General features: G+C 47.1%; 1 protein-coding gene across 3 annotated transcripts in view; it reads right to left on the bottom strand.

Moving 5' to 3' along the window:
• The window catches only part of NLRP3 (NLR family pyrin domain containing 3), a 32,671-nt gene extending 13,100 nt beyond the window's left edge, over nt 1-19,571 (bottom strand). Inside the window, exons 1-7 of one of the 3 annotated variants that reach the window (XM_050771599.1) lie at nt 18,738-19,571; nt 16,592-16,653; nt 15,803-16,178; nt 11,432-11,551; nt 9,186-10,935; nt 5,811-5,981; nt 1,134-1,304 (exon numbers count right to left, since the gene is read on the bottom strand). In XM_050771599.1, coding sequence (XP_050627556.1) covers nt 1,134-1,304; nt 5,811-5,981; nt 9,186-10,935; nt 11,432-11,551; nt 15,803-16,085 — 2,495 coding nt within the window. In that variant the 5' untranslated portion in view covers nt 16,086-16,178; nt 16,592-16,653; nt 18,738-19,571. Of the gene's footprint in view, nt 1-1,133; nt 1,305-5,810; nt 5,982-9,185; nt 10,936-11,431; nt 11,552-15,802; nt 16,179-16,591; nt 18,383-18,604; nt 18,688-18,737 lie in introns of those variants that run through there. The other 2 variants (XM_050771605.1, XM_050771595.1) reach the window with 2 other exon arrangements.
• Nucleotides 19,572-25,492: the final 5,921 nt, after the last annotated feature.

The raw sequence follows: 25,492 nt of genomic DNA, 5'->3' as shown, positions 1-25,492 counted from the left end.
TAGAATTCCTTTTAAAGCTGAATGTACATATATAGCACTTTTCAACACCCTTTATCCGTTGAAGGACGTTTGGGTTATTTCTACCTTTTGGCTAGTGCTAATAGTGTTGCTATGGACATGGGTGTACAAATAACATGTTTGAGTTCCTGCCTTCTTTTTTTTTTTTTAACTCTTCCTCTGTTACCCAGGTGGGAATGCAGTGGCGTGATCTTGACTCACTGCAACCTCCGCCTCCCAGGTTCAAACGATTCTCTTGCCTCCACCCGGAGTAGCTGGGATTACAAGCATGTGCCACCACGCCTGGCTAATTTTTGTATTTTTAGTAGAGACAAGGTTTTACTATGATGGCCAGGCTAGTCTCAAACTCCTGACCTCAAGTGATCCACCTGCCTCGGCCTCCCAAAATGCTGGGATTACAGGTGTGAGCCACTGTGCCTGGCTGAGTTACTGCTTTGAACTCTTTTGCAGATATACCCAGGAGTGGAAATGCTGGCTTCAATAGTAATTCTATATTGTTTTAGGAATTGCAGTGCTGTTTTCCACACTGGCTGCATCATTTACTTTCCCACCAGCAATACACAATGGCTTCCATTTCTCCGTATCCACGCCAATACTTGTTTTCTAGTTTTCTTGCTTTTGTTTAATAATAGCCATCCTAATGGGTGAGAATTGGCCCTTCCATTTTTAAGTGTTTTTTTCTCTCCTTCAAAATGCAAGTCTCCCAGAAGCATTCAGGGAAGGGCTGCGTACAACATCGAGTGTCTGCACTGCTTTAGCACCATTTTTCTTATACAACATGAGGACCCAGGGCTTGTCATGAAATTCTAAAACTCCTCTAAAGCAATGCATTACACTGGTTTTCTTCTTTTTCTCAGCTAAGGCAGTGGGCACCCTACAGGCAGTCATCTTCTTTTTTTATTACTTATGCCCCTTGTCAGGGTTGAGTGTGTGACTTTCCCCACAGCAAACACTAACTGACCGAAATGCCACAGACACCCAGAGACAAGCACCTGAGCCACCTAAGCCGCCGAGGCCACTGTCACTCAAACTCCAGCCCCCCAGGCCTCACTGAAGCCAGAGTGCGAAACATGCCTTGTTGGCAGGGCTTCCTTTGGGGAACGGACTCAACTCACCAGAGCTTCTTCAGATTGCACAACAGGTGCTTCAGTCCCACACACAGAAGTCTGATCCCGAAGTCCCCAAGGGCGTTGTCGCTCAGGTCCAGCTCCACCAGCTTCTGGTTGCTGCTGAGGACCAAGGAGATGTCGAAGCAGCACTCATGCGAGAGGCCGCAGCGCCCCAACCTTCATGCCAAGAACAGAGGCAGAAAGCGTCAGAACACATCTGACCAGAGAACTCCGGAATACAGCACAAGGTCAGCCCTCAGGCTCCCCAGTCACAGCAGAGGGAGCACCCGTCAGTGAATTCCCGGCCATAAACAGTGCCGGGTGCATTGCAGTCACCCCCCAGACAAGTGAATGGTGCGCTCCTGGCTTGTAAGTGAAACGGGTGGTGTGGGCCTGTGCACTCCACCTCCTTCCCTCGTGTTCCTAACTGTTGATGTGCCCGCAGTCGGCTCTGCCCTCGCCAGCGCTGCACTCAGCTATTTCTTGTCTTTACCAACATTGTCACCCCATTGTGCTTGATGATTTCATCCCAGCCATCCATCTATATTGAAAGGAAAAGCAGCTCTGATTCTTTTTCTCTTTCTTTTTCTTTTCTTTTTTTTTAGAGACGGGGTCTCACTTTGTTGCACAGGCTGGAGTGCAATGGTGAGATCATAGCTCACTGCCACCTAGAACTCCTGTGCTCAAGGGATCCACCTGCCTCAGCCTCCCAAGTGGCTGCAAATACCGGCATGTGCTACCATGCTTAGCTATTTTATTTATTTATTTATTTATTTATTTATTTATTTATTTATTATTATTTTGTAAAGACAAGGTCTCACCAGCTTGCTCAGGCTGGTTTTGAACTCCTGGGCTTATGATCTGCCCACCTCAGCCTCTCAAAGTGCTGGGGTTCCGCACCCCGCTGCAGCTCTGATTCTTTATTGGTTTCACCGTTACACACATGCACACACACACACGCACATCACTACCACCGTCACCACCACCACCAGCAACAAAAATGTATCCCTGTCGTGGGGGCGAGAACGACATTCTAGTTTCTTTCCAGGGCAATAGTTCATAGGTCCTGGAGCCTGTTAGACCACCTCCTTTCTGTCCCTATCCTTACACCAACTTCAAGCAAATGGACAAATGGATCTGTACTTATCTGCAGAACATCTCATTGTCACCTACCCTTTCCTGTTTGTGTCTCCCTCTCCAGAATCACACAGGGGCAATGGCAGTGGGGAGAGAACTTGGGGATGAAGTTGGAGAAATAAGGTTAAGTGTCCCAAAGAGCCAGTCTCCATGGTACGACAATTTGAAATTTATCAAAAGAGCAAAGATCAAGAGAGTGTGATCTATATACACAATGGAATACTGCTCAGCCATAGAAAAGAAGGAAGTCACATCTTTGAAGCCACATGGATGAAACTGGAGGCCATTATCTTAAGTGAAATACCTCAGAAACAGAGTCAAATACCACATGTTCTCACTTACAAGTTTGAGCTAAACAAAGGGTAACATCCACAGAGCGTAGAATGATAGACACTGGAGCCTCAGAAGGGTGGGAGGGTGGGACCCCGGTGAGGGCTGGAAAATTACTTATTGGGTACAATGTTCACTATTTGGGTAAGAGTTACACAAAGGCCGGGTGCGGTGTCTCACGCCTGTAATCCCAGCACTTTGGGAGGCCAAGGCGGGCAGATCACGAGGTCAGGAGTTTGAGACCAGCCTAGCCAATATAGTGAAATCTTGTCTCTACCAAAAATATAAAAATTAGCTGGGCGTGGTGGCCCACGCCTGCAATCCCAACTACTCGGGAGGCTGAGGCAGAAGAATCGCTTAAACCCGGGAGGTGGATGTTGCAGTGAGCCAAGATTGTGCCATTGCACTCCAGCCCGTGCGACAAGGCAAGACTCTGTCTCAAAAAAAAAAAGGGGGGGGTTACAGTAAAAGCCCAGACACTACCACTGTGCAATAATATATCCATGGAACAAAGCTGCGCTTGCGCCTCCTACATCGACAAAAATAAATAAATAAAGTAAAATATAAGGAGCAGAGCAGAGAGAAAGCATTTAAGTCACGGAACAGCACAATCAAATCAGAATTTTCTTTCTTTTTTTTATTTTTTTGAGACAGAGTCTCGCTCTGTTGCCTAGGCTGGAGTGCAGTGGCATGATCTCGGCTCACTGCAAGCTCTGCCTCCCGGGTTTACACCATTCTCCTGCCTCAGCCTCCCAAGTAGCTGGGACTACAGGCACCGCCACCTCGCCCAGCTAGTTTTTTGTATTTTTTAGTAGAGATGGGGTTTCACCGTGTTAGCCAGGATGGTCTTGACCTCCTGACCTCGTGATCCACCCGTCTTGGCCTCCCAAAGTGCTGGGATTACAGGCTTGAGCCACCGCGCCCGGCTCAAATCAGAATTTTCTAAATGACCATCTTACTTTTGTGTGGAGAATGGTCTGGTGAGGGAGAAAGGCAGACACAGCGAGACCAAAAAGCCAACATCCATTCAGTGTGCGTTTCTGACCACCGGCAGGGACTAAGATGCCTGTCCAGGCGTGGCAAAGAGGACGGCAAGACAAGCAAACGCAAACCCTATCCCCGGGAGCTGATGGTCCAGGAGGTCACCGCATGTCCAGGCAAGTGGTGACGGTTGCTGGACCTGGGCTGGTGGGGTGAGGACGAGGAAAAGTGGAAAACAGCTCGGGTAGGAGGAAAAATTGATAAGACTGGTGACAAGGTGAGTGTGCTGAGCCGGAGAGGGAGGTAGGAAAATGTCCTAGAGTGGCGGGCTTTAACACTGGCTGTGCGGCTCCTCAAAAATGCAGACGCCTGCATGCATCCACAGAGCAGGGAACGAAACAGAGCTGGTGAGACAGCCCAGGCACAGCACCTGGGGCGTGTGGATCTGAGTCATGGTGTGGGAGGGAGCAAGCACATCATTACTATTATTATTATTATTATTATTATTATTTTGAAATGGAATCTCGCTCTGTCACCCAGGCAGGAGTGCAATGGTGCGATCTCCGCTCACTGCCACCTCTGCCTCCTAGGTACACGCGATTCTCCTGCCTCAGCCTCCTGAGTAGCTGGGACAACAGGCGAGAGCAAGCACCCTGCAACATTTCAACCCATACAAAGCATTCTGACCAGGCTGGGCAACGTGATGAGACCACATCTCTACAAAAAAAATACACAAATTAGCCGGCGTGGTGGCGCATGCCTGTAGTCCCAGCTACTCGGGGGAGCCGATGTGGGAGGATTGCTTGAACCTGGGAGGTCGACGCTGCAGTGAGCCGTGATCACACCACCACACTCCAGCCTGGGTCACAGAGGGAGATCCTGTCTCAAAGAAAAAAAAAAAAGGTATTTTCATAGTTTTTAGCTGAGGTTACCATTGTGGTAAATGGCAAATTCTCCAATTCTCATCTATGAACATGGTCCATGAGGAAATGGAATATATTGAGCATCGTGGTCTTTTCAAGAAATGACATTTTTTTGTTTGTTTGTTTGTTTGTTTTTTAGAAGGAGTCTCACTCTGTCGCCCAGGTTGGAGTGCAGTGGCGCGATCTCGGCTCACTGCAAGCTCTGCCTCCGGGGTTCACGGGATTCTCCTGCCTCAGCCTCCCGAGTAGCTGGGACCACAGGCGCCCGCCACCTCGCCCAGCTAGTTTTTTGTATTTTTTAGTAGAGACGGGGTTTCACCGTGTTAGCCAGGATGGTCTCGATCTCCTGACCTCGTGATCCACCCATCTCGGCCTCCCAAAGTGCTGGGATTACAGGCTTGAGCCACCGCGCCCAGCTAAGAAATGACATTTTTTTCAGTTCCTCCTTCATTCTTCCCCACACAAAACTTCCCCAGCTGGCCTCCAATCCATTTTGCCTTCTCACTTGTTCTGGGCTGAACTGTGCCCCCCCGCCCAAAATTTACGTGTTGAAACCCTAATCCTCAAGACCTCATAATGTGGCTGTTTTGGGAAATGGGGTCTTAAAAGGGGTGACTAGGTTAACATTAGGTCATGCGTGTGAGCCCTAATCCATCAAGACTGTCCCTGTAAGAAGAGGAGACTAGGCCACTCTTCCCCCAGAGGGAAGACGACGTCAGTACACAGGGCGAAGGGGGCATCTACAAGCCAAGGAGGGTGGCCTCAGAAGAAACCAGCCCTGCTGACACCTTGATCTTAGACTTTCAGCCTCAGAACTGCAAGAAAATAAATTTATGTTGCTGAAGCCATTCAGTCTATGGCACTTTGTTACAGCAGAAACCACACCATAGGCCAGGAGCTGTGGCTCACACCTGTAATCCCAACACTTTGGGAGGCCGAGGCAGGTGGATCACCTGAGGTCAGGAGTTTGAGACCAGCATGGACAACATGATGAAACCCCATCTCTACTAAAAATACAAAAGATTAGCTGGGTATGGTGGCGGGTGCTTGTAATCCCAGCTACTCAGGAGGCTGAGGCAGGAGAATCACTTGAACCCAGGAGGCAGAGGTTGCAGTGAGCTGAGATCACACCACTGCACTCCAGCCTAGGCAATAAGAGCAAAACTCCACCTCAAAAAAAAAAAAAATGAAAAGAAAAGGAAGAAACCACACCAGCAATCTGGTCCTGAAGATCTTTCTCCAGTCTGTTTCTCTCTCTCTCTCTCTTTCATATGAACTTGAAGTCACACAGATCACACGCACGGGTACTCACCACAATCTCCGAATGTTACAGTCAGGATGCTGGAGCGTTTCACACAACACTCTCATCCCTGGATCCCCCAGAGAATTGTCGCTGAGGTCCAATTCAGTTAGACTCTGGCTGGTGCTGAGAACTGAAAAGAGGCCCCGGCAAAAACTGGAAGTGAGATGGCTGTTCACCAATCTAGGAATGAGAAGGAAGACAGAGAGAAAAGAAATCAGCCTTGAATAATAACTAACTGGAGCTGGGGGCACCAGTTCAGAGAAATGCCTTCCGGGGATTAAGAAATGGGTCATGAAACCAAAAATTACTCCCAGAGAAATGAAGAGGGCTGCATGAGCCTTGGTAAAACCAGTTCTGCCTCCTCTCGGATGGACAGCATGAGCCTGTGACTGTGGCTGACTGTGGCACCCTGCAGCCTGCTCCCCAGTGTCCTTCTCTCTCGCCCTTACCAGTCCACTGTCCCAACATGGCCCTGAACATTCTGTGCTGGGTGACCAGAGGGCAGTCCTCACTCCAGGCTACACAATAGCATCAGGAGTGCTCACAAAAATCCTCAGGCCAGGTTGGGCATGGTGGCTCACACCTGCAATCCCAGCACTTTGGGAGTCCGAGGTGCGTGGATCGCTTGAGGTCAGGAGTTCAAGACCAGCCTGGCCAACATGGTGAAATCCTCTCTCTACTAAAAATACAAAACTTAATTGGGTGTGGTGGCACGAGCCTGTAATCCCAGCTACTAGGGAGGCTGAGGCAGGATAATCGCTTGAACCTGTGAGGTGGAAGTTGCAGTGAGCCAAGATCGTGCCACTGCACTCCAGCCTGGGCAACAGAGCGAGACTTCATCTCGAAAAAAAAAAAAAAATCCCAAGCCCAGGCCACATCCATGGAAATAAAATCAGAATCTCTGAGGTGCAACCAGACGAATTTTTGAAACTTTTTTTTTTTAGGTGTAACCCAAGTTGGAATGCAGTGGCATGATCACAGCTCACTGTAGCCTTAAACTCCTGGGCTCAAGCAATCCTCTTGCCTCAGCCTCCCGAGTAGCTGAGGTTACAGGCATGAGTCACTGTGTCCAGCTATATGGATCTTTTTTAAATGTCCAGGTGACTCCAAGATGCAGTCACGTTTTTGCTTTTGTTTTTCTGTAAAGAAGTGCTCTCACTTTGCTGCTCGGGAAGGACTTGAATTCCTGGCTTCAAGCAATCCCCCCATCTTGGCCTCCCAAAAACCTAGGATTACAGGCATGAGCCACTGCACCCACACATGCAGTCACCTTTGAATCACCTGTAGCTCTCATTCAAATGCAAAGTCTAGCTCCCTAGGTCTAAGATTGGGTCCACAATCCTGCATTTCTAACAGATGCTCAGGCTTCTGGTTCTCAGAAGGGACTGGAACATACAAGCAAGCTCCTGCCCTCAGAGGAAGGCAGCTGCCATCTAGAGAGATGGATGCTGAGCCACCTACCAGGGCTCCGGTCAGAGTCTGTCCTCAGAGGAAGGCACCTAGAGGGATGGGTGCTAAGCCTCCCACCGGGGCTTCAGTGAGAGTGTGCAAGCCTTCCTCACAGGTGTGTGATCTTCATGAGGTCTCCCTGCCCTCTCCACCTCACTCTTAATAAGTAGCTCTGCCTACTTTTCTCTCTGTCTTACTCTTCTTCTCCCATTTCTACGGTCTGAACGTTTGTGTGCCCCAAAAGCCATACGCTGAAATCCTCACCCTCAACGTGACATATTAGGAGATGGGGCCTTTGAGGTGTGATTAAGTTATGAGGCTGGAGCCCTCAGGAGTGGGACTGCTGTCCTTAGGAAGGGACCCCAGAGGGCTGCCTTGGCCCTTCACCATGTGAGGACACAGTGAGAAGGCACCACTGACCAGGAAACAGGCCCTCACCAAACACCAGATCTGCCAGAGCCTGGATCATGGACTTCCCAGCCTCCAGAACTGTAAGGTGAACATTCCTTTCACTTACAAGCCAACCAGCCTGTAGTGTTTTGCTATGGCAGCCTGATGGATGAAGACAACTGTCTTTTTTCCAGTCACTCGGAACTGTTTGCTGCTGTTGAAACCGTTCCCTGTTTTCCCATGCCTGCCCTCTCTCTAAACACTGTATACCCCCAGCCTGGCTGCCCCTCGCCTTCTCTCACTCTCTCACTGCCCATCCTCCAGAAGCTGGCTGAGCGGGGATACCCGCGCCCCACTGGTCAACAGGTCCGTCCCCTTGTGCTTTGGATACTCTGCAAGTTTCCTTGTCAGAGTCCGTGACCCCGTCCTCCCGACATCTGCCTTTGTTTCCGGACAGTCCCACAGCCAGACCTCAAGTCCCTGTGACCAGGACCTGGGTCTTCGCCACCACTGGGTCCCATGGGCAGTCAGTCCTTCATGGCCAAACCATGACTACGAAGGTGGTCCTGGTCGTGGTAATGTCAAGGGATCGAGAAAGCTGAAACTCACTGCTGCCCGTGGAAGCGCAGAGCCTCCTGTTTCCCTTAACTGTGCCCCATGTCTAGTATCTTCTATCCAGGTTAAAGTCACACATCACTACAGGGTGGCCACCTTCCTACAACCACTGTGGGTGGTCCTTCTGCAGGAGGCACTGAATGATAAACCCAGAAGGGACTCAGAAGTCAGGTGACTCAACCACTTCATTGCACAGACTTGGCCACTAGCTTCCAACCACCCAGCAAGGTGTGAACAGCCCCGAAAACGGGCTTTCGGCCACAGCCCAGTGCAGAGCAACATGGGGGCCTAGACGGAGGGTCTCGACGTTTCTGCTCTATTTCCCTTGATTTACCTTCACCGTGTTTTTTCCCAAGGACACGGTGTCTCTCTCCACTGTCACCTGCACACACTTTTTCTCAGACTGCATTCCTGACTTGGCTCACACCAGTCTTCAGTGCCAGAATTCCTTTCATTTCTTCTCTATGCACCCAGGTTCCACCATTCCTTAAAGGCAGGCTTAGATTGCACGTTTCTAAGAAACCTCCCCCCAGCCTCCCGCTCTGAGGCCCTCTATCCCCTGTGCTCCTGGGACACAGGCTCTCTGGCATTGTTCTGCCCCACAGACATTGACTGACTCTTAGGCACTAGCACTCCAAGTAGCTTACAAGCAGTTTCAGTTGACAAACATTTGTAGGCAATCCTACCTTGTGCTAAACTGGCATTTCCCAAACATTTGTTCCTTGTTTTATTGTTTTTTCCTCATCCCATATATCCACCTACCATACGTCAGTCTTTGCTCATCAAGGGGTCTAAAACAGATGGTGGTGGAATTATGTAGCTGTGGCAACTGTATATGGAAGACAGTTGAAAAGAGATGAGAGGAGGCAAGTGCCAAGAAGAAGCTGGCGAGGAAGCAGGAGGAAGTAGCTGGAAGCCGAGTTTCCTTACCTGTGGGAACAGGCAGCATGAGAGCCTGGGAGGACACACTGTACAATATCAAGGTGTCGGCCTTCCTTTTCCTCATCCTCTTCCTCCTTGGGCGTGTTATGGAGAAACCCCAGGGAAAGTGACTCCACCCGATGACAGTTCTCAATGCAAAAGGAAGAAACCACATGATCCATTCTGGTAGAGAGATTGATCTCAATCTTGGGGAAATAGTCCATGGCCCTTTGCACGAAGTCCTCCTCCTGCATCTCGTACAAACAGTAGAACAATTCCAGCTGGCTGGGCTGGATCTGCAGCTTCTTGGCTTTGGCTTTCACTTCAATCCATTTCAACAGCTCCAGCCTGATTTGCTGAGAGATCTTGCAACTTAATTTCTTCTCCAAGTAGCAGGTCCTCTCCTGGTTTACCAGGCCAAAGAGGAAACGTACAACAAAAATCAAATACCCCTTTTCGAATTTGCCATAGTTTTCCAGAAGGACTGTCACATCTCGGCTGGGAAGCTTCAAACAACTCCCTGGAACGTTGGTCCTTCCTTCCTTTTCCTCTTCCAGCAGGTAGTACATGGCAGCAAAGAACTCCTGGAAAGTCATGTGGATGAAGCTGTAGAACTTCTCACAGTCCACTTCCTTCTGGAACAGGTTCATCCTCAGGAAAGCAGACACATCCGCCTTCTGCAGCCCATGATTCCTGAGGTCAGACTCCTCAAATAGGATTTTCTGGTTCCAGATTCCATCTGCAGCCAAAGAGCAGAGCCCCCAGAGGTGGGCGCAGAGGCGGTGCTCCTGGCTCCCTCCCCGGGGCTGCAGCAAACTGGAAAGGAAGAAGGTATACACCGCAGTGGTAGTCTTGGATGTCTGGGCAAGGCTCTTGCCACTCTCCATCTGCTGTTTCAGTCCAGTGCACACGATCCAGCAGACCAGGGGGATGAAGCACATGGTGAAGAGGACCTCATTCTCCTGAATCAGACTGAAGGCTGCCCTGGCTTGGGCCTCATCAGAGAAGTACTTGAAGAAGTATTCTTTCCTTTTGGCCTCCGAGAAACCCAGGATCTCCACATGCCGAGGATGGTCCAGCAAGTGCTGCAGTTTCTCCAGGGCCACAGGTCTCGTGGTGATGAGCAGAGAGGCCTCGGGAAGGAGCTTCTTTCTGATGAGGCTGCTCAGGAGAATGTCTCCCCGCTCGGCCTTCTGCCAGTCAGTGCAGAGCGGTCCTATGTGCTCGTCAAAGGCACCTTGCAGCTCGTCAAAGCCGTCCATGAGGAAGAGGATTCTGGAGGGCTTGCTCACGATCTTGCGGATGGGTGGGTTTGGGTCAGGGCAGCAGCTCATGATCAGGTCCCCCAGGCTCCTCTGCGTCACAAGGCTTACCTCCCGACAGTGGATATAGAACAGATAGTCAAACCTGTCTTGGTAGAGTGTTCCCGACGCCCAGTCCAACATAATCTTCCTGGCCAGGATTGTCTTCCCAATCCCTGCCGCTCCCTGGAACACCACGGTGTGCACAGGCTCAGAGTGCACATCATCGGGGTCAAACAGCAACTCCATCTTAATGGGACTCACGGGGCTCTCCCACGTCTTGGTCTTGCCGATGGCCAGAAGCTCGTGCTCCCTCTCCTGCTGGCTCCGGTGCTCCTTGATGAGGCGCAGTCGTGTGTAGCGTTTGTTGAGGCTCACACTTTCACCCAGACGGGCATTCCTGTCTTCAATGCACTGGAATCTGCTTCTCACGTACTTTCTGTACTTCTTACAGTAATCTACGGCAAAGACAGGAAGTTGGGGGAAAGGCCACACACATCTACCTGAGATGCACTCTCAACAGGGGCCTGTCGTCGGAAGCGAGTGGTAACCAGAATGGAGAAATGGAAGGTGCAGCTTCTCTACCCTGGGTGGGAAAGCTGCCAAGAATCTCTGGTGTCAAGTTTTTCAGATATACAGTTGAGCAGAAGGCCTGTCTGTATGTGTAGCCACCAGCCCAAAGATTCTTTGAATCAATCTTATTCCTTTAAATAATCTGCATCCCACGCCTTATCAAACTTGAAATGCCTAATCACCCCTGCTGGCTCTGGGGCTGCAATAGCCACACAAACATGAATGTGTTTCTTCAACTGACAATGGATTTCCTGAGACAGGCCTTTGCATCCTAAAGAGCAGGAGCCTATAGTGTGGCCAAGTCACCCAGCTGCTCGGCTTCGCAGAGCCTCCTGAACCAGGCCTTAAAGCTCAACGAGAAGCACCACCCCAGGTGCTTACCTTTCTTCTTTTTACAAATAGAGATTCTCGAAAGGTACTCCAGTAAACCCATCCACTCCTCTTCAATGCTGTCTTCCTGGCATATCACGGTGGGATTAGAAACACGTGCATTATCTGAACCTAAAAGGGAAAAAAAGGTGTCAAAACCCAGAACTATTATCACAGAGGATGCAATTGAAACCTGGCCTAATATTTGGCATGAGAGAAGAGACCCCAAACATCCCCCAAATCAAAACATGGCTCTGAGTTGCAGAGGACAGGTGTCCAGTCAAAAGTCTAGTTGGGAGCATTTCTGCACTCCTAGTCTCAAAACAACTTCTGCTGTCCACCTGCCAAGCACGCGTCCCCACTGTCCCCAGTCTCAGAATCTCTTCCTCAGGCCTGGAAATCAATCAGCAAACGTGTGAAGCAGGCTAAGTTTCTTTTACCCTCGTTTGCTTTTGCCTGACCCTGGCAGCCTGATTGTGAGGGCATCTCCAAGCTCTCCTATATCCCCAGCGTGGCCATGGACTAAGAAAGGTCATCCTTCCCTGACCCCAGTTCCCTGCAATCCATTTCACACACATCTTCTGCTGTCAAGTCGAGATGTCTGGTTCTTCAAGAGTGAGAATGGCCAGTCTGTTCCATGCCTAATCTGGTGGCTGGGCATCCTGGCTGGTGTTAGAATCACCCAGGAATTTAAATTTAGAAATACAGACTCCAGGACTCCATTCCCAGAGGTTTTTTTTTCAGTCCCTCTGAGGTGAGGCCCAGGAGCCGTTACATACTGAAAGCTCCAGGTGATTCCAACATGCATCTGTGTTGAGAATCACAAACCCAAACAGTCACTAGATAGCACATCCTAAGAAGGCATTCTATAGGAGAAATTCAGGTTAGGTAAAACCAGAGTTAGTCACTAGGGGAAATACATAAGACAGATAACTTCAGGTGGGCAGGAATCTATGAGGAACATAAATGATTTTTTTTTTTTTTTGAGACAGGGCCTCACTCTATTGCCCAGGCTGGAGTGCAATGACACAATCACGGCTCACTGCAGCCTCAACCTCCTGGGCTCAAGTGATCCTCCCACCTCAGCCTCCGGAACAGCTGGGACTATTGATACGTGCCACCACACCCAATTAATTTTTGCATTTTTTGTAGATACAGGTTCTCACTATGTTGCCCAGGTTGGTCTCAAACTCTTGGGCTCAAGCAATCCTCCCACCTTGGCCTCCTGAAGTGCTGGGATTACAGGCATGAGCTACCGTGCCCAGCCCATAAAAGACGTCTGACAGCTGTCTACTTATTCTGAAAGTAAAGAAAGGTATTGGTAACCATGTCACAAAACAAAATCCAAACAATCTAAGCCAAAACCAAAACCTTATTCTTTTTATCTTTTTTTTTAAGAGACAGAGTCTTGCTTTGTTCACTAGGCTGGAGGGCAGTGGCACAGTCACAGCTCACTCCAGCCTGGAACTCCTGAGCTCAAGTGATCCACCTACTTCAGCACCTGAGTAACTGGGACTCGGGTATGAGCCATCACAGTAGATTAGCCAAAGTCTATTACCTGAAACCTAACCCCACCCCAGGAAACAAACAAACAAACTTCTGACCCTAGTTATAACTTCTCTGCCTCAAAATCCAGACATGGAAGCTAAGATGGTATAGTGGTTAAGAGCTGGGCTTTGATCAAAGACATGCCCTGCTTTTTACCCCAGCTCTGGGTAGGGCTAGAAAGAAGCCATGGGCCAGTCAGAATCTCTTCCAGCTTCACTTCATTCACTTGCAGGAGGGATAAAACCAGAAGCTATTTCATGGGGTTCTTGAATGTGCCACAAAATCCACAAAAACTGCTTAGCAAAGTACTTCTACAGTTGTGATTATGACACTTTCATTTGGGTATGTGAGTATATAAGTACTGACACAATGATAATTGCTTTATTTATTTATTCAGAGATGAGGTCTCACACTATGTTGCTCAGGCCGGGTTTGAACTCCTGGGCTCAAGCGATCCTCCCGCCTTAGCCTCCTGAGTAGCTGGGACTACAGGTGAGAGTCACTGCGGAAGTCGGTTTCTGATCTGCACACGCCTGTCTGTTTCCCCGGTGTCATTACACCCACACTGCTGCCTGCCTTAACGTGTGTCTCCCTATCCACTGACTCATTGTTACTCCTCCTTCTCATCACTACCAGCTCCACATCATCATCCTGCAACACCCTGCCCTTCTCTGAGCCCTGCCTTTGCCTAGGACACAAGACAAAAGAAAGAACCTTATCCTCAGTGTGTACATGGGGATTAAGAGAATTTCTTTCACATTCCAATTCCCAAAGTGATGGTGAAAGGAACAGCTTCTGCCACAAACTCCACGGTTCTTCGAGGAGAGAGGCTGCCCTCTGGGCCACAGGAAGCAGAGGCCCGAGCCTGCTGACCACACAGCAGACACTGGACAAAACATGTGATCTGAGGAGCTGGATGGAGAACTGGAGGTAGGTCCAGGCACTGCTGAGATTCGGATAAAAAGGAACTAATCATGGCAGGTGCCCAGGGGGTAGGTACAATCTGCACTGGCTTTTTAAAGGAGTTAGAAAAAACAAATAGTTTGCCTCCACCTTCTCATAGCACTACCATGAGAGGGGAAAAGAGGAAGAAACCAAGACAATACAAGAAATTTTTATTTTTTGAAACGGAGTCTTGCTCTTTAGCCCAGGCTGGAGTGCAGTGGTGCAATCTCAGCTCACTGCAACCTCCACTCCCCGGGTTCAAGCGATTCTCCTACCTCAGGCCAGCCTCCTGAGTAGCTGGGATTACAGGCTCCCACCACCACGCCCGGCTAATTGTTTTTGTATTTTAGTACAGATGGGGTTTTGCCATGTTGGCCAGGCTGGTGTTGAACTCCTGACCTCAGGTGATCCACCCACCTCAGCCTCACAAAGTGCTGGAATTACAGGCATGAGCCACCATGCCTGGCCAAGAAATTATTTAAAAAAAAAAAAAAAAAAAAAAAAAAATATATATATATATATATATACACACACACACACACACACACACACACATACACACACACACTAACTTCTGTGCATCAAAGGACACAGTTAACAGAATGAAAAGACAACTCACAGAATGGGAGAAAATATTTGTAAATCATATATCTGACATGGGGTTAATACCTAGAATATATGAAGAACTCCTAGAAGACAACAACAAAAACCAAACCTGATCTGAAAATGAGAAAAGAACTTGAAAAGAACTTTCTCTGAAGAAGCTCTATAAATGGCCAACAAGCATATGAAAAGGTGCTCAGCATCACTTATCATTAGGGGAATGGAAATCAAAACTACAGTGAGATACCACCTCACACTCATTAGAATGGCTACTATAAAAAAGGAAAAATAAATAAAAATAACATGTGTTCTTAGGATATGAAGAAATTGGAACCCTTGTGTGCTATTGGTGGGAAATGGCACAGATGGTATCTAAAACAATAAAGCAGTTCCTCAAAATATCAAACAGAATTACCGTATGATTCAGAAATTTCACTTCTCAGTATACACCCCAAAGAATTCAAAGCAGGGTCTTGAAGAGGTATTTGTGCACCGACACTCATAACAGCATTAACAATAACAAAAAGGTAGAAGTAATCCAGGTGTCCATCAACAGATAACTAAACAAAATTTGGTATATGCGTACCATGGAGTATTTATACAGCCTTTTTGAAGGAAGGGAATTCTGACACATGATACAACATAGTTGAACCCTGAGGACATTATGCTGAGTGAAATCAACTACTCATAAAGGAAAAAATGCTGTATGTTTCCACTTATATGAGGTACCCAGAGTAGTGAGATTCACAGAGATGGCAAATAGAAAGGTGGTTACCAGGGCTGGGAGAATGAGGCAAGGGGGAGTTACTGTCCAATGGGTGAGGAGTTTTAGTTTTGCAAGATGAAAACAGTTCTGGACATTGGCTGCACAATGTGAATGTACCTAACACTACTAAACTGTACATTTAAAAATTATTAAGGCCAGGCGCATTGGCTCACACATATAATCCCAATATTTTGCGAGGCTGAGGCGGGCGGATCACCTGAGGTCGGGAGTTTGAGACCAGCCTGAGCAACATGGAGAAACCCCACCTCTATTAAAAATACAAAATGAGCCGGGCGTGGAGGCGCAACGCCTGTAGTCCCAGCTACATGGGAGGCTGAGGCAGGAGAATCGCTTGAACCCGGGAGGTGGAAGTTGCAGTGAGCCAAGATCACGCCGCCACCACATTCCAGCCTGGACAACAAGAGCAACTCCATCTCAAAAAAAAAAAAAAAATTAAGGTGGAAAATTGTACATGATGTGCACTTTGCCACAATTTTTTTTAAAGTCTTCCTTCCACTCACCCCACTTCGGCTCATCTCTTTTTGCTTTCTCATAAAGGTCTCTCCTGTTGATCGCAGCAAAGATCCACACGGCCATGGCCCACGCCTTCTCCTCCCCATTGAAGTCAATCATTAGCGTGGCTAGATCCACGTGGTCTGCCTTCTCCGTCTGACCCCTCGGGAGGGAGATGCAGCCCTTCTGAGGAGGATAGTCCTCTAAGTGCATCTTAAATTTCTTCAAGTCCACATCCTCCAGGTCCTCCAGGTACCTGGCCAGCTTGCAGCGGGTGCTTGCCATCTTCATCTGCAGCCGTTCTCAGGGTCCTTAGGCTTCAGTCCTCACTAAGATACCAGGCAGTGAACACGGCATATGGATGAGTCTTTTTTAAAGTCTCCACTTTGAGAGAGATAAATTATCAAAAACTCAGCAAACAGACAGAAAAAAATGTCACATGACTGTAACAAGTCATAATCTTTAATTTTGAAAAGTTAGCCAAGGCCGGGCACAGTGGCTCACATCTGTAATCCCAGCACTTTGGGAGGCCGAGGTAGGCAGATCACCTGAGCTGAGGAGTTCAAAACCAGCCTGGCCAACATGGCAAAACTGCGTCTCTACTAAAAATACAAAAATTAGCTGGGTGTGGTGGTGGGTGCCTGTAATCCCAGCTACTCAGGAAGTTGAGGTAGGACAACTGATTGAACCCAGGAAGTGGAGGTTACAGTGAGCCAAGATCACACCACTGCACTCCAGCCTGGGTGACACAGGGAGACTCCACCTCAAAAAAAAAAAAAAATCAGCCAAATGCTTACCAGAAAGTTCTCCTGTTGGCTCGATCCAGGAGTGTGTTCTGAGCCATGGAAGAAAGGCTTCCCTATGGAGGGAAAAATATGTAAACAGGTCCATAAACAGGATTGTATTACAGTTTACGGTGAACAACCAGTTCATGATGCCATCTTGACACATCAGCAAGAAAACTTTTGTCCCGTTGATTACGGGGCTACAACATTGAACAAACTCTTCACTATTCCTCCACTTCAGTTTCCTCATCTATAAAATGAGAAAGCAGAAGAGAATGTTCTCAGTTCCTCCAAACTGAAGGCTCTAGCTCTTTGCTTCTGTTTTCATGAGGGAAGAGGGATGAGAGACAATAGAAGGAGAAGGCCAGGAGGTGAGTAACTGTGTTGATAGCAGAGCAGGACATGGCTAGGGAGAGAGGAGAGAGAACATAAAAGTTGCAGAGGAGGGGACGGTCTTTGACTGCACTTCTATCAACCAGTGGATTGAAGTAAGATGAAGCTGGGAGTGCATAACAGAGAATAATAAAAACATGCATCCCTGTAATCCCAGCACTTTGGGAGGCCAAGGTGGGCGGATCACCTGAGGTCAGGAGTTGGAGATCAGCCTGACCAACATGGAGAAACGCTGTCTCTACTAAAAATACAAAAATTAGCTGGGCATGGTACCAGGCACCTATAATCCCAGCTACTCGGGAGGCTGAGGCAGGAGAATCGCTTCAATCCGGGAGGCTGAAGTTGCGATAAGCTAAGATCACGCCACTGCACTCCAGCCTGGGCAATAAGAGCAAAACTCCGTCTCAAAAAATAAAATAAAATAAATAAAAACATACATCTATTTAATGTCTCCTTGCAAAATCTGCAATTATCGTTATAATTCACATTAATTTAGAGCTTTCCACAGGCTAGGCGCTCACTGGTTTTCCCCATCTAACCTGCACAGAGCTCTGTGAGGTGCATCTATCCCTAGCCCCATTTTATAGATGCATAAACTGAGTCTTAGGGGGACTAAGAAGCCTGCCGAGGGGCTTGGAGCCAGGAAGGAACAGAGCCAGGATTTTGACCAGAGATGTGAGACCATGTCTTCTATCCCTTGTTTCAGTCAGACAAAGACAAAGACAACAAAATAGATGACTAAAAGACACACTTTCCCAGCATTTATCACAGGTATTTCACCGCAGCGTTCACCAACATAGTCTTCCCAACTAGACCTTGAGTTCCACAAAAACTAGCAATCACCTGCTGTGTCTTTAGATCTTCCATATCTCCTAGAGCCTGGCTGGACACACAAGCTGGCTTTGTTTGGAATTGTTCCCGCCTTGATCCCTTGATTACACTGTATTTGGCAAAGCACCTCAACCTAAAGCCATAAATAACACTCAAGGGAGGGAGAGAACCTGGAAAACAGTGGAGCTCTCCAAATTGGAACTTCTGTGACTGCAGTTCAATGTCAAGACGCCCCAGACTCACTCATCTTTCCCGTCCCATCTCCATTCCTGCCTATCTACCCCTCGCCTCCTGAGCCCCGCAAACCCAGCCCTGTGCATCCTGAGGTGACTGCTCTCCAGACAGCCCTATGAGCTCTGCATACCCTCCCAGCTCCTGCCCCATCAGTCCTTCAATCCGCATCAGGATTCTGCCTTTCTTCTGTGCTCCTTCCACCCTAACACCAGCACAATAGCTGCTGCCCTTTGGTTTTTAAGGAGGTTTGTTTCCTTCTATGTATCCCATCCATCTTCTCCCCTGGGAAGGATACTGGGCAAATCTGCTGAGGTCATGGGTGTAAACTATGCTTGCTGCCCCGTCCTCTCCCCTTTCCCCCACCACATACACACACATGCACTTGCACACGTAGAGCCCAAATGATGATAAAAGAACATTCCAGAAATGTTGTTGAAGCACAAACTTGGAGGCTAGCAGAAGAAATTGCTAGTGCATTAACCAAGACAAGTTCTGCCCTCTCAACACAACCTCCCCCACTGCTTTCCTGGTCCTGTCACCTACCCTGCCCCACGGAGTTGGACTTACCCAGATGCCAGCCTCAGGAACAGCTAGAGAGGAAATGCAATGAATTTATAGCAGTCACAGCCTCAGAAGGGGCAGGAAGGATGTGGTCCCCACTTACATCATAGCAGAGGCAGAGAAACTAACGGTTACTCACATAGCTGGATTTTCCAAACGGGATCAACAGTGTTGTCAAAGCCGTGTCTCGGTTGCATAGTTGGGTTCACCTTACTCTGCTCTGAGGCACCCCACAGAAGCAGGGTGGGAGGCCAGTATAAGATGGGGATGGGGTCGAATTGGCAGCGCTAAATGGATGTTGCCTCTGACACTGCCCGCTGCAACAGCTCCACTGACAGCGAGGGAAGTGAAACTAAGGACATGCCATGTGAGCAAGTAAAGAATCCAGAGCATGACCTGACCCAGCCTTCAAACTCCAGAGCCCATGGCCTGTCCTCTCACAGCAAGGTGGCTGGAAGGCAGTACAAGTTCTCTCCATCATGTTCTACTTTTAAAGCACAAATTTTACTCCCTGACTTATTGACTCACCTGTTCCACTAACACTTATGGAATGGCTGGTATGTGCCAGGCATGTACACAAAGCCTCACCTTCAGTAGCCTGAGAAGAGACACACACAGACCTACTCTGCAGCTCCATGAGACAGCCACAGGATCACAGCCCGGCAAAGGCACAAGTTCAACAGAGCTTGGTGGGTGAGAGGCACTCGCTCAGCCTCTGGGTGAGTGACAAGGATGAGCGCCCAGTTCAGTGGAGGGATGTCAGCAAATAACTGGGTCTCTCTGTGCCTATATCTGTAAAATGGTGACAATAATCGCCTGCTACTTCTTTAGATCTTCCAAATCTCCTAGACTCAGGATGGGTGAACAAGTGGCTTTGCTTGGAATTGTTCCCTCCTTGATCCCTTCATTATGCTGCATTTGACCAAGCACTACACCAGCCCAAATAATGGCACCTATCCTAGAAGGCTGTCAGAAAACACTGAGTGAATGGCTAAACGTGAGGCCTTTAAAACAGAGCCTGGCACAGAGAAGCTAGAACAAGCAGTTGGTTCCGATGACCACCACCTTTCTACAGAATTGCAGAGAGAATGCCCTACAGGATGAGAGAGGCATCTAGTCCTGCTCAGGGGCATGAGAGCAGACCTGAGTCTCTGTGAACCAGATGAAGGTGTCATTCAGGGCCGGGGCCGGGGCAGGAGCAGCAAAAACTTCAGGTGCTGAAGCTAGAGAAAAAGCAGACCAAATATGCTCCAAAAGAAAGGAGCTCAGGCTGGGCGCAGTGGCTCATGCCCATAATCCCAGCACTTTGGGAGGCCAAGGCAGGCAGATCACAAGGTCAGGAGTTCGAGACCAGCCTGGCCAACATGGCGAAACCCCATCTCTAATAAAAGTACAATATATATATATATATATATAGAGAGAGAGAGAGAGAAATATATATATTTCTATATATATATAGAAAATATATATACACACACACACACACACATATATATATATATATATATATATATATATATATATATATATATATATATCTGGGCATGGTGGCCGGCACCTGTAATCCCAGCTACTCAGGAAGCTGAGGTAGGAGAATCACTTGAACCTGAGAGGTGGAGGCTGCAGTGAGCTGAGATCGTGCCACTGCACTCCAGCCTGGGTGACAAGAGCAAGAGTCTATTTCAAAAAAAGAAAAAAGAGCTCATTGGCTGAACCCGGGATCTTTTTGTTTTTGTTTGTTTAGTCAAGTTAATTTAGGTATAATTCATATGCAATAAAAATCCATGCCTTTATAAAAACAGACCCATAGACCAATGGAACAGAAATAAACTCAAGTATATGCAGTCAACTAATTCTTTGACAAGGTCACCAAGAAGACATAATGGGGAAAGGACAATCTCTTCAATAAAGATGTTGGCTATACAAGTGTGGGAAAAAAAAAAAAAAAAAAAAAAAACAGGAAAAAAAATCAAGAAAAATATAAGATTTTAAAAGATAAAGGTTTTGGTAAAACTGGATTTCCACGTGCAAAAGAATAAAAGCTGACACATACAAATACCAACCCAAAATGGATTAAAGATCTAAACATAAGATCTAAAACTGTAAAACTCCTAGAAGTTTTACAGAGAAGAAGCCAGGCAGGGTGGCTCATGCCTGTAATCCCAGCACTCTGGGAGGCTGAAGCAGGAGGATCACAGTAGGCCAAAAGTTCACGATCAGCCTGGGCAACATAGTGAGACTTTGTCTCTACAAAATAAAAACAAATTTATCCAGGCATGGTGGTGTGCACCTGTAGCCCAGCTACTCAGGACGCCAAGACAAGAAGATCACTTGAGCCCAGGAATTTGAGGTAACAGTGAGCTGTAATGACTCTACTGCATTCCAGCCTGGGTGACAGAATGAGACCTAATCTCTAAACAAATTAAAAACTAAAAATAAAAAATAGAAAACAGAGGAGAAAAACTTGTTGATATTAGCCTTGGCATGGATATTTTTAATGTCTCACCGAAAGCAAAGGAACAAAAGTAAAGATAAATAAGTGGGAATACATCAAACTAAAAAGCTCCTGTACAGCAAAAGAAACAATCAACAGAGTGAAAAGGCAGCCAACAAATTGGAAGAAAATATTTTTAAGCCATATATCAGATAGGTAGTTAATATCCAAAATATGTAAGCAATTCACACAACTCAATAGCATAAAACAAATAATCTGATTTTTAAAACGAAGAAATGACCTGAATAGACATTTCTCCAAAGAAGAAACAAAAATGGCCAACATGTATACAAAAAGTGCTCAACATCACTAATCATCAGGGATATGCAAACCAAACCCACAATGAGGTACCACCTCAAACCTATTAGGATGGCTATTATCAAAACAACAAGAGACAAACGTTGACTAGGGCATGAAGAACAGGGAATCCTTGCACACTGCTGCTGAGAATGCAGATTGGTGCAGCCACTGCGGAAAACAATAAGGAGGTTCCTAAAGAAATTAAAAATAGAACTGCCATATGACCCTGTAATCCTTCTTCTGAGTGTATATCCAAAGGAAATAAAATCACCACCTCACAAAGACATCTGTGCACCTATGTTCATAGCAGCATTATTCACCATGGTCCAGATAGGCACACAACCCAGGTGTCTGTTGACAGATTAATAAATAAAGAGTTTAGGGCATATATACACAATACAATATTAGTTAGTATTAAAAATTGAGACTCTGCCATTTGCCACAACATGAATGAACCCGGTGGACATTACACAAAGCATAACAAGCCAGGCACAGAAAGACAAACACTATATTATCTCACTTATATGTGGAATCTTAAAAAAAAAAAAGTTAGGCCAGGAGTGGTGCCTCACACCTGTAATCCCAGCACTTTGGGAGGCTGAGGTGGGTGAATCAGTTGAGCCCAAGAGCTAGAGACCAGCCTGGGCAACATAGTGAGGCTTCATGGGAAGGGAAGGGAAGGGGAGGGAAGGGGAGGGGAGGGGAGGGGAGGGAAGGGGAGGGGAGGGGAGGGGAGGGGAGGGGGGGAAGGGAAGGGAAGGGAGGAAAAGAAAGGAGGGAAGGGAAGGGAAGGGAAGGGAAGGGAAGGGAAGGAGGGAAGGAAAAGAAAGGAAGGAAGGGAAGGGAAGGGAAGGGAAGGAGGGAAGGAAAAGAAAGGAAGGAAGGAAGGAAAGAAGGAAAGAGAAAGAAAGAAAAAGAAAGAAAGAGAGAGAGAGGAAGGAAGGAAGGAAGGAAGGAGAGAAAGAAAGAAGGAAGAAAAGAAAGAAAGAGAAAGAGAGAGAGAGAGAAAGGAAAGAAAGAAAGAAAGAAACAAAAGAAAGAAAGAAACAAAAGAAAGAGAAAGAAAGAGAGAAAGAAAGAAAGAAAGAAAGAAAGAAAGAAAGAAAGAAAGAAAGAAAGAAAGAAAGAAAGAAAGAAAGAAAGAAAGAGAAGGAAAGAAAGAAAGAGGAAGGGAGGGAGGGAGGGAGGGAGGGAAGGAAGCCGGGTGCAGTGGTGTGCACCTGTCACCCCAGGTACTTGGGAGGCTGGGAGGCTGAGGTGGGAGGATTGCTTGAGTCTGGGAGGTTGAGGCTGCAGTGAGCCGAGATCACAGTACTGCACTCCAGCCTGAGCAACAGACCGAGACCCTGTCTCAAAAAAAAATAAAGTTGAATATATAGAAACAGAGAGTTACCAGGGGTAAAGGAAATAAAATGACAGTCAAAGGTACAAAATTTCGGTTATGTAGGATAAATAAGCCGAGAGATCTAACAAACAGTGTGGGAACAACAGTTAAAAATATTATAAACCTGAAATCTGTTAAGAGAGATTTAAGATGTTTTCACCACACACAATAAATATTATTATGTGAGATGGTGGCTATGTTAACTCATATTAGTTTGCTTGACTGCAGCAATCATTTCACTATGTATATCAAACCGCCATGTTATACACCTTAAATATGCACAACAAAATAAATATTCACACCTTTTTCATGCACAGGCCTGTAAGCACTTACAAGCATATAGCTACCTACCCACCACCACAACCAAGACACAGAGCACCTGCATCAGCTGCACACGTTCCCTGTGCAGCCTCTGTCCCCACCCGCTGTGCTGTCGCATAGTCAGCCTCTGTCCCCACCCGCAGCCCCACTTTCTCCACCTGCTAAAGCACTGTCTTTTCCACAGTGTCACATAAACAGTGTGCAGCCTTTGGTGAGCGAGTCCGCTCACTTCATACGATGCATGTGAGATTCAGATCAGTAGCTCATTCCTTTTTACTGCAGTAAAGTATTTCATGGGATGGATAGGCCACAATTTGGTTTTCCATTCCCTAGGCAAAGGACATTTGGGCTGTTTCCAGGTTTTGGCAATTGTCAATTAAGCCACTGTCAATCATGCAGCTGGTGAACTGGCTGCAGTTATGTAAGGACATCAGTCACTCCGGGCAGTGAGAAGTTCATGAGAAGTGGATGAGGTTTCCAGCCTTTGCTGCTTTACTCTCCATTTAATGCTGCAACCACTCCAGTGGTCCGACTCCTTGCCTGTGACCCTCACCTCAGCTTTCCTGTGAGGTTCAAATAAAACAATACCTGATCTACAATACATTATTGTAGAGAGGAAAAAAAAAATACCTGACAGCAAAATGTAAAGCATACAGTAGTATTCAAATTGTAGGCCAGTTTCAGTGGCTCAAACCTTTAATCCCAATGTTTTGGGAGGCTGAGGCAGGAGGATCACTTGAAGCCAGGAGGCCAAGAGCAGCCTGGACAACAGAGTGAGACCCCATCTCCACAAAAAAATTTAAAAAATTAAAAAATAGATGGATGTGGTGGTGCATGCCTGTAGTACCAGCTACTCAGGATCTGAGGTGGGAGAATCACTTGAGCCCAGGAAATTGAGACTGCAGTGAGCTAGGATTGTGCCACTGTACTCCAGCCTGGGTAACAGAGTGAGACCCTATATTAAAAAAAAGGCAGATTAAGAATCTTGAAAAGATACTCTAATCATATATAAAAACTTGTCAATGAAAGATCACCATACTCTGTGTTATTATGCATTCTGAAAAAATTTTGTTTCAGATTTGGGAATATCAAAATCAACACAAATAAATAAGTCAACTCACAAAAGTAAAATGTAGTGATTTTCCATGCATCATTTATGCAAAAAAACATAAATAATAATAATTTACTCTTGTACATTTAAGAAAAATAACTACTTCCATTACATATCCGAAGCTCACTTAAACGGACTGGAACTCACAGCACTGAATTCCAAACTAAAATTGCATGAATGATTTCAAGTTGAATACAGCAGAGGAAACAAACAAGCAAAAATGTAAATACACAAGGAGCAATGAATAGTTGGTGTAATATACAGACTGAGCAATGAATAGCTGGTGCAAGATCCAGAATGAACAATGAATAGCTGGTGTAAGGTCCAGACTAAGCAATGAATAGCTGGTGTAGGATCCAGAGGGTAAGGGGAAAAGAAACAGAGCTGGGTCGGTCATATGGAGACTGGGAAAAGCCCCGTTTTCATGGGTAGGAGTAGGCTGAGGAAATGTCATAAGAGCTTCCTGAACCCCAAAATCCAGACACAAGACATGGAAGTATAGGTGTGGGGCAGGGCACAGTGGCTCATGCGTGTAATCCCATCACTTTGGGACGCCAAGGTAGGAGAGTTGCTTGAGCCCTGGAGTTCAAGACCAGCCTGGGAAAGACAGTGAGACCTCCATCTCTACAAAAGAGAAAATAAAAACAAAATTAGCCAGTTGTGGTGTTGTGCGTCTATAGTCTCAGCTACTTGGGAGGCTGAGACGGGAGAATCGTTTAAGCCCGGGAGTTCAAGGTTGTAGTGAGCTATGAGTGCACCACTCTACTCCAGCCTCGGTGACAGAGCAAGACCCTGCCTCAAAAAAAAAAAAAAAAAAGAAGAAGAAGAAGAAAGTATAGGTGAGGGAACGAGACCTAAAACACTCAAAGTTGAAAGTCAAGATTCCACGGGAAAGTCCAAAACAGAGCAGTAAGCTGAGGCAGGAGGATTGTTTGTGTCCAGGCCAGGCAACATAGTGAGAAAAAACAGAACGGTAATGATACTGCAGTGCAGCGCTGACCCTGCGTATAATCCTCAGCTCAGCTCCCACCGCTCACCGCTGCCCTCTCTGTCCAGTGACGTGCTGATCCCGCCACCGTCAGCCTGGGGAGGAAGTGGTTATCCTTCTCAGTGAGCAACGAGAAGACATATTGCTTCCCTGAAGGAGAGATTCTCTCAGGCTGCAGAGGCTGGCGTTGCTTTTCATTTGCTCAAACCCACACTGCCCCACACAGTAGCATTTTAAGGGCGTAGGAAGCACACATGAGGAGTTGCTACTGCAAAGGGGATTCTGCTTGTCAGCCT

This window comes from Macaca thibetana, chromosome 1 (genome assembly GCF_024542745.1).
Source record: "Macaca thibetana thibetana isolate TM-01 chromosome 1, ASM2454274v1, whole genome shotgun sequence".
Lineage (NCBI taxonomy): Eukaryota > Metazoa > Chordata > Mammalia > Primates > Cercopithecidae > Macaca > Macaca thibetana.
The sequence above is the reverse complement of the archived record's forward strand: the minus strand, read 5'-3'. Positions and strand labels throughout refer to the sequence as shown.